The following is a 10,007-nucleotide window of genomic DNA, read 5'->3' as shown; positions in this document are numbered from 1 at the left end:
AAGCAGGCTCCATGAAGGGAGCCAGACGCAGCCCTGGATCCCAGGTCTCTGGGGTCACGCCCTGGGCCAGAGGCGGCGCTAAACCACTGAGCCACCCGGGCTGCCCTGGTCCCATACTTTTGCATCTCACACAGCCCCCAGCTCAGTGTTGACTGAGATTTCATCAGTAAATTATTCACCAAATTTACAGAGCACTCTTAAGGATTCAAGAGCAGAACAAACACAGTCTTTCACACCAAAAAGGTCATGTCTGACTAACTGATCAACAAATGATTAACTGAAATGTTTAGAGATTACAAAATGGGTCAGCAGACTACAATGAAGAAGGCCAACATTAAGATGCTCATTATTCAGATATTAGCCTAAAAGAAAAAAGAAAAAAAGGCTTCTTCCTGTTTTTAAATACAATGACCTGATCAAAGAATTTTACAATGAGAGGAAACCCTCCTATAATGTATCTGTGCCTATTCTAGTTGAGTCCTGTGGAATAACCCAGAAAAATCCTCCTGTTTTCCACACATCAACCTGTCCTGAATCCACTCCCAGATCTATGTTCAGTGTTTTTTTCTCTTCTTCAGTTTACAGAGTCATTCCAACCCTTAAACCATTCCTCTACTGAGGACATAGTTCAAGACATTTTCCCCACCCTAGCCATGCTCCTCTGGACTGTCCCACGGTCAGATGTTAGAAAGCTACAAATACAGACTAACATTACATTAATATTGTTAACAACTATGACATACTGTGGATCTACATTCTTTTAAGTTCTAATTAGTCTTTACCTTTTTTTCATATTTAAGAGATTTCATAATAAATATTTTAAATATCCTAACATGATAGAAATACAACTTTGAGGGATATCTGGGTGGCTCAGTCACTTGAGTGTCTGACTCTTGATTTCAGTTCAAGTCATCATCTCCAGGTGGTGGGATCAAGTCCCACACCAGGCTCCACACTTGGCAGGGAGTATGCTTGAGATTCTCTTTCTTTCTCCCTCTCTCCCCCTCTGCCCCTCTCCCCTGCGTTCGCATGCATGCATGTGTGCACACACACATGTTCTCGCTCTAAAATAAATAGATGGATGTTTAAAAAAAAAAAAGACAACTTTGAATATTTTCTGTTGCTAGTTCCATTTGGGAGTATCACAGAAGAAACATTCAAATTCATAATTTAAAGTGGATTAATAAAAGGAAATTTTAAAAATCCTCTTCCATCATTATCTGTCTCACTCTCCTATGAAAAGCATACCCTTTCTTTTATTGGCTGTATAACTTTTTAATTGAAAATAGCACAGGATATTTTGGACTTTTGTTGTTGTTTACTTACTATGGAAATTTTTCCACATACCAAAAGGAAAGATTACACCCAATTTTGATGATTATCAACATTTTGCCCATCTTGTTTCCTCCATCCTGGGCTCCTCACCCCGGATGAGGAAAAAGTCCCGGACTATTTTTTTTAATTTTATTTATTTATTCATGAGAGACACACACACACAGAGAGAGAGAGAGAGAGAGAAAGAGAGGCAGAGACACAGGCAAAGGGAGAAGCAGGCTCCATGCAGGGAGCCCAACGCGGGACTTGATCCGGGGTCTCCAAGATCATGCCCTGGGCTGAAGGTGGCGCTAAACCGCTGAGCCACCAGGGCTGCCCTGTCCCCAACTATTTTAAGCAAATCCCAGCATCACATCATTTCAACCTCAACTGAAACACATACTGTGTCTTAGCACCCTTTATACCACAATCACTACACTTTATCTTCTCTAGTCCTCAAAATAAACATTTACAGTCAAGGCTAATCCTGTACAATCCATGTCTATTCTCATCTGACACTAATTTTCTTCCATGTCTGGGTACGCAGCTTTCAAAACCTGTATAAACTATGGGAATTATTGTAGACCTTCAATGTACTACTTTGAAGAGCTGCGTACTCTAGGTACGCAGCTTTCAAAACCTGTATAAACTATGGGAATTATTGTAGACCTTCAATTGTTCTGGTGACAATATTCCTTCATTATGGGTCTTTAAAATATTGTTGACGGAGATTACTTACTTGTGTTTATGCAACAGTGGAGCAATTTCACTACAGGGCTACTAACATGCTAGTTAATAAATTACGGTAAAAAATAAATAAATAGATGATAGATAGATAGATAGATAGATAGATAGATAGATAAATGGTAGAGCAGGTTATTGCAATAACCTTAATAACTTATAAAATTTTTAAAGAACTTCACAACAACTAAAGAAAAGATCAACTTAGCAATATTAACAACCAGTAATGTCTACTTTTATTTTAAAGAAAACACATACAGGTTTGCCTTCCCAGTAACAATTTAAGAGAACTCACTGTTAGAATGATTATTTGACTCTTTCATTAAACTTTAGGTCCCTGATGTTCGTTTACTACTTAATACACACTGTGAGATATTTTTGTATCACTTTTAAAGAAAGCAAGGATTAGCTGGCAAATGCTGTAACTGGCTTTAAGGAGGACAGGTCTTAGGAAACTTTCTGCGATTTATAAATTACTTTTAAAAACCCTCTGACACACTAGAAAACCTAAAGATTTGCAAAGATGGGAAAATACCAACTAATCATTAAGAGACAGAACTAAGAGTAGTAAGTCATCATTATGCAGTGCTGAAAACCCTTCAATAAGTCAAAAGAGAAGATAAATATAAACCCTGACAAAAAAAAATAGTCTACAGACTCTTATCTGGGAATTGCCAAAAATATTTCAATCAGGAGACATGAAAGAGTCTTGGAAAATACCATTGTCTGACTGGGCTGCGGGAGGGCCTTGAACAATGTGAGAAGAGGGTTTGAAAGAAGGAGTTCCAGAGGAAAGTATGCATACGTCACTTTTTATCAAACAACTTCAGACATTTTAAAACCTTTTCACTTAAAGTCTAACAGAATAATTTGCCACCAAATAATGGATGTGCAATCTCAGCACATTCTTTTATTGGAGGCAATATAACAGATTTTAAAAAGCAAAAACAAAGCAACAAAACAGTATGTTTTGGCTTTGTTTTCTTAAATCAGATATGATAAAGTACTAAGTTCCAACACTTACATCCGAGCCCACACTTCGCATGGTACTTTGTAGGACAGGTTTAGTCACAGAGAGCTTTCCATTCACGGGGCTGTTTGCCACAGGGGCCGGGACCACATTCACCACATGATTAGGTAGTTGTGTGGCACCCCCAGCAACAGCAACGACAGGGGCAGGAGAGGGCAGAACTCCAGGTGCCTGAAGCTGCACCATGGCGGGCTGAGAGAGCACTACGGTGGGACCTGCAATGGAGACAAAAGGAAAGGAATCAGAGTGTGCGTAACCATTATGGCAAAGGACAGTGTTTAACATTTAGGTTTCCTGTGCACATGAGAGGAGGAAGACACGGAGAGGGGATTTAAAACCACCAGTTAAAATATCATCAATAGCAGCACACACGCACAGTGACCTTTGTTGCTTGTTTTTAATGAAACCAACCTAAATGTGTTCCCTATGAAATTATCATTAACAATGTATTACAATTTTTTTCTTAACTATATCCATATCAAACTTCCTAAGTCATACGTAGATTTCTCTATTAGCCACTGAAATGTATTTGCGCTAAAAAGTATTTTTCATATTATAAATAATAAACCTTTTAAACTGAACACTGAGAGACATGTATTTTAAATTAATAGGATTTATGGGCAGCCCGGGTGGCTCAGCGTTTTAGCCCCGCCTTCAGTCCAGGGCATGATCTTGGAGACCCAGGATCGAGTCCCACATCAGGCTCCCTGCATGGAGCCTGCTTCTCCCTCTGCCTGTGTCTCTGTCTCTCTCTGTGTTTCTCATGAGTAAATAAATAAAATATTAAATAAATAAATAAATAAATAAATAAATAAATAAATAAATAAATAAGATTTGGAAATACAGCACCAAAAATATATTATAAATGGAGATTCAGTAACTCAATACTTGGAAGGACAGAGGCTACAAATATCAAAATGTTAAAATTTGCAACAATATTTACCATAGCCAAGATAAGGATACAACCCAAGTATCCATCAGTTGAGGAATGGATAAAGAACATGTGGTGTATATATATGCAATGGAATATTATTCAGCCATAAAAAAGAATATCTTGCCATTTGTTAAAAAAAAAAAAAGGATGCGTCTAGAAAGTATAGCACTAAGTGAAATCAGAGAGAGACAAATACCATATGATTTCACTCATGTGGAATTTAAAAAACAAAACAAACGAAAAAAGAGGAGATAAGCAACAACAAAAATAGACTCTAGGGGCACTTGGATGGCTTAGTCCATTAAGCTTGGATTCCTGATTTCAGCTTGGGTCATGATCTTAGGGTCATGAGATTGAGCCCTGTGTCAGGCTCCACACTGAGTGTAGGGCCCGCTTGGGATTCTCTCTCCCTCTCCCTCTGCTGCTTCCCGCCCCCTCACTGCCTGAATTTCCCCATGCTATGCCCCTAAAGAAACAAAAACAAAACCCCAAACTTTTAAATAAAGAAAATTGGTGGTTGCCAGCAGAGAAGTGGGAGGGGAAAGGGTGAAATAAAGGGGATGAAGACTACACTTACTGTGATGAGCACTGAGTCATGTATAGAATTGTTCAATTACATTGTGCACCTGAAACTAGTAACACTGAATGTTAATTATACTCTAATTAAAAATGTACATACTTTTATAAAGTTGTTCACAATACCCTTGTTAAAAAAAATGCTAAAACCATTTGAGATGAATTCACAGTGAACAAGCACAGGAAACATAAATCTGTAATCTACACTAGTCTGTAGATAATACCAACTCCCCCTACACACACAAAATGGTCTCCAAACCTTTTCTTAATCTTCATATTTAACATTAATTTTTTAATTATGCTAATATGAGGAGAATTAGTATCATTAACCTAAAGAAGACTCTCATAACTTATAATTGGTCTGTCAGAAATCTCACTTGCCTGCTGAATGCTTCCTTTCAGATCTGGGCAATTTTATAAGGTGCTGAAAGCCTCCCCTAATATCCACAGCTGCTTGAGCCTATCTAGCAAAATAAAGGTACTACAGCAACCAGCAACTAAAATTACATAAATATTTATAATTCTTCAAGGAAAAAAAAAGCATTATACTTCCAGTGTAACATGACCCACGTAAAACAGAGCTCAGTACTTCAAAGGATCAAGAAAAAACTAAAAATCTAAATAATACTTCAGAATACCTGTTTGTTAAGAACACCTGTTTTAGCTTAAAAAAAAAAAAATTTAGGGGCAGCCCGGGTGGCTCAGCGGTTTGGCACCACCTTCAGCCTCGGGTGTGATCCTGGAGACTAGGGATCGAGTCACACATCGGGCTCCCTGCATGGAGCCTGCTTCTCCTCTGCCTGTATCTCTGCCTCTGTGTGTGTGTGTGTGTGTGTATGTCTCACGAATAAATAAAAATAAAATCTTAAAAATAAATAAAAATAAAAATGAAATAAATTTGTAGTTTATTAATCTGAACTGTAGCCACAAAAATTAGAAAAACAGGAATACAAAGATCTATAAAACAAAGTATTCAGTCTACAGAAAATACTTGCCAGATATATAGATTTGCAGATGCCTTGCAAAATGTCTAAAGCTACTACTCCCACCTCCTATACCCTAGAGTCCACAGTCTATAGGGTGGGAACCACTGACTTAAACCAATACTTTGAGAAGAGCATTAATGGAAGCAGTTTCCACATCTCAGTTTAAAAGCTGCAATAAGGGATCCCTGGGTGGCGCAGCGGTTTGGCGCCTGCCTTTGGCCCAGGGCGCGATCCTGGAGACCCGGGATCGAATCCCATGTCGGGTTCCTGGTGCATGGAGCCTGCTTCTCCCTCTGCCTATATCTCTGCCTCTCTCTCTCTGTGACTATCATAAATAAATAAAAATTAAAAAAAAAAAAAAATCCCCAAACGAAACATGTTGTTCAATGAACTTTGGGATTATTTCAAAGAGCAAAGGAGGTGGTAAATGTAGAGAATTAAGTCATTTCAAAGAAAGGATCATAATTCTAGCTGCAGTTAACACATGCAAATGGCTTTGTAGTAGTTCTTAAAACTAAGTTAGAAAAAATAGCCCAAGTCTATACTATCCGTTGCCTGGTTATCACCACCTCCTTGCTGAGAAAACTGCCTCATGGAGTAGGGGTGGAGCCACAGTGAGGCATGGTCTGCGTCCCCAGTGCAGCTCCCAGTCCTACCAGGCCACTCCTCTCTTGTTTCTCATAATCAACGTCCCAGGGGGCCCAACTATCCTTAAATTACTTAGCATCTAAATCAAGGCTCCTCTAAATATTCTAGACATGCTTGGGTTCAAGACAGAATGGGGGAGAAACTTCTATTGCAACGTGTTCAAGAAAACAAAACCCTCATGGTGACTTGCTAAACACTGATCTGCGATGGGCTCATGGGTTCACAGAATGCAATGCAAAGGACTGTTTTGGGCCTTAAATAATTAGCAACTGAACATGGTGACTACTGTCTCTAGTGTGAAAACAGTAATAAAGAAAAACCATTTCAGGACACTCAAAATCCCCTTAGACATTACATACAAATCTCCCTTAACAGAACTACCAGAACATGGCTAGATTCAACACTAAATATGTGACTATGTATGACTCATAGTCATACATATGACTCACAAGACACAGACTGTGATAGGCATTCTTTCTTTTCAATTTTCTTCAAAGATATCAAACTATGTATCAAACATTTATTGAATGCTTACTTGGTCTAAAATAATACAACTATGTGACTTGGGGTAAATGATTTCTCTGTGTCTCAACTTTCTCATCTATAAAATAAAGACAGTAACAATACATATCCTGGGACACCTGGGTGGCTCAGTGGTTGAGAGTCTGCCTTTGGCTCAGGTCACGATCCCAGGGTCCTGAGATCAAGTCCTGCAACAGGCTCCCTACCGGGAGCCTGCTTCTCCCTCTGCCTTTGTTTCTGCCTTTCTGTGTGTCTCTCATGAATAAATAAATCTTTAAAAATAAAAATAATAATACATATCCTCACAGAGCTGATGTAAGGATTAAATAAGATAATGCACCTAAAAAAAAAAAAAAGATAATGCACTTAAACATAACAGTGTCTGCCACACTGTCTGCCACAGGAACTTCAATGTTAGCTATTACTTATTATTATTAATTTCCATTTCTATATAATAACAGTTTTCATAAGGCCACTACTGTATTATTAACTTATTAGTTCTCATAGTCACTGTTATTTATTTATATAAATATGTTAACTCGGGATCCCTGGGTGGCGCAGCGGTTTGGCGCCTGCCTTTGGCCCAGGGCACGATCCTGGAGACCCGGGATCGAATCCCACGTCAGGCTCCCGGTGCATGGAGCCTGCTTCTCCCTCTGCCTGTGTCTCTGCCTCTCTCTCCCTCTCTCTCTGTATGACTATCATAAATAAATTAAAAATAAATAAATAAATAAATAAATAAATAAATAAATAAATATATAAATAAATAAATAGATATGTTAACTCCCCAATAAGAATTCTGGAGATCAAGAAGCACATCTCCACATTCTTTTAGAGGCATACAGCATTGTGACTAATTACACAGACTCTGAGCCAGACCACCTGTTATGCCTCTACCTCTCAGAAGCAGAATGACCTGGGGCAAGTTATGTCACCTCTATCCTCCATTTCAATGATGTGCACTATCATCTACCCAAAAAGCCCATCAGGTAGGATATGTTCCTCTCTATCCTTCATCCCCCTTCCAAACCATCCAATCACCAAGTCTGCAATTCTGCACTTTTTAACATCTGCACTCTCTATCCGGGCTCTCCATTTTCACTGACATACCAAGTTATCATCATCTCTCACCTGCACTCCTCCTAACACTCTTAATGGACATATAGGACTTAGTTACAGAAGTTGTTTCAGGCAGAGAGAATAGTCTGAGCCAAGAAACTAGGAAAAACGAGAGAATTCAAGGGACAGTGGCCAGATTGGTTGGACTAGAAGAGGAAGTTGGGTTTATAAAAAGGAGTGATTATAACGTAAAGTTAGAAAACTAAACTGGAGCCAAACCACGGTGGGCTTTACTTCCAAGTTAAAGGATCCTGTAAGAATTCCTTCTTCTTTAATGGTAATATTTACTACTGATACTTACATTGATTAACTGTAAAATGTCTCTCCTGTATTTCTCCTCAACCTCTTTATTTCAAATAAATGAAAGACATACACTTAAATCTATATGTTATAATAATACCAACTCTCTAGACTATACTATAAAAACACACAAGTGCCTTATATTAGCAAACATAAGTACTATCTTCAGATAATGGGCAGGCATTGATGTTCTGAATAATGTATAATTCAGGTTCCTGAACCTGATAAACTGCTCAGAAAAGAATGGTTTGTCTTCTTTCACTTGAGCATGATCTGCTAAGAGCAAATTCTTTTTTTTTTCCTAAGAGCAAATTCTTAGAGGAGTGGCCCTTGCTTTACAGACTAGCTATATTAATGTCCAGATTTTGCTTTATTATACTTGTGCTTTAAGAGCTTATGGGAACCATAATGAGGTTCTTCACAAGTTTAAATTCTTAGCCTTTGGGAAAACACAGACCCTTTTGAGATCCTGATGAAAGTTTTGGAGACTATCCCTAGGAAAATCCACATATACAATAAATCTTATATTTTATTTCGGGTTCATGAACATTTAACATCCATCCATTCACAGACCACGAGAACACTCATTCTATAGGACTGCTATTTTTCACACGAAAAAGGCAGCAATTCTGACCCTGTACTAAAACGGCAGGTATTTCAGGTTTGTCTGAGGCAGTTTTGGTAGACTTGATGGATTTTCATGGACTTGTCCAGTCTCCCACCTAGTTCTTCTCTTTATCAATGTCATATTGTCCATGACCTTGGAGTAAAACAAAACAAATAGAGTAACTAGTAAATTTATGACCTTGCTCTCATTAAAACTTGACCTTCTTGCTCCAAAGAAATGAATCTAGAGCTGGAAACATAGCCATGACAGCAAAGGTCACATTGGTGTTTGCTTACAACCATAGCCACTGAGACCCAGTCCTAAATCCAGGAAAGGAGTATCGAACAGGTTTTCCTTTACTCCTGTATACACTTATCAGTATGAGAGTGACAGCTAATCAGCCTAAGACATCTCCAAGTGCAAATTCCTGTATATGCACACTACCAAATCTTCAACCATGAACTTCTTTCAATGCTACAATTGGTGAAGAATCAAGTATGTGGGGCCATCTGGTGGATAAATTATAGAAACATACATTCTTAACTACATGAAGACAAAGAGTTCAGATCTCTTCACAATGCTCCCACTCAACATCAAGCTTACGAAAGCACACTGTCTCTGCAGAAGGGCCTGATCCTATTGTCAAAGTTCACCTATTAGACCTGTGATATTATTTATGTACTGACTTCTCCTTAAAAACAAGAGATCAGGGCAGCCCCGGTGGTGCAGCGGTTTAGCGCCGCCTGCAGCCCAGGGTGTGATGGTGGAGACCCGGGATCGAGTCCCACGTCGGGCTCCCTGCATGGAGCCTGCTTCTCCCTCTGCCTGTGTCTCTGCCTCTCTCTCTCTCTGAGTAGATAAATAAATAAATCTTTAAAAAAAAAAAAAAAAAAGATCATGGACACAAAAATCTCAAGATAAAATGATACCAAGAAAGTTTCCTGGATTTTCTTCTTCATTACAAGTAGTTATATAAAACAAGCCTGATAGGTGTTTTCATAATTAAAACTGGAAGAAAAAAAAGATGTATCAGATATAATTAATCTAGGTAAGCTATCTCTTCTGTTAGGATAGGAACCACATATTAGTCATCTCTGCGACATCCTCAAAACCAAGGACAATTCCTGGCACACTGCATGTGCTCAGATATTATAACCTGAGCTAAAACAAACGACATGACGAAAATCTTAGTGTCCATCAATTAAACATATGCAGTTTCGAATTCCTCTC

The 10,007-nt window shown here is 38.6% G+C and overlaps 1 protein-coding gene across 6 annotated transcripts in view; it reads right to left on the bottom strand.

Annotated features, from left to right (window-relative positions):
- ATF6 (activating transcription factor 6) overlaps positions 1–10,007 on the bottom strand; it is a 197,507-nt gene that overhangs the window by 160,097 nt on the left and 27,403 nt on the right. For all 6 annotated transcript variants that reach the window (XR_013374340.1, XM_077887300.1, XM_077887299.1 and 3 more), the window contains one exon: positions 3,080–3,300. Coding sequence is in view for 5 of the 6 variants with exons in the window: in XM_077887300.1 (XP_077743426.1) it covers positions 3,080–3,300 (221 nt within the window). In the remaining variant the exon portion in view is untranslated. The remainder of the gene's footprint in view (positions 1–3,079; positions 3,301–10,007) is intronic.

Source organism: Canis aureus, chromosome 38 (genome assembly GCF_053574225.1).
Source record: "Canis aureus isolate CA01 chromosome 38, VMU_Caureus_v.1.0, whole genome shotgun sequence".
Classification (NCBI taxonomy): Eukaryota; Metazoa; Chordata; class Mammalia; order Carnivora; family Canidae; genus Canis; species Canis aureus.
This window is presented reverse-complemented; position numbering and strand designations above follow the sequence as displayed.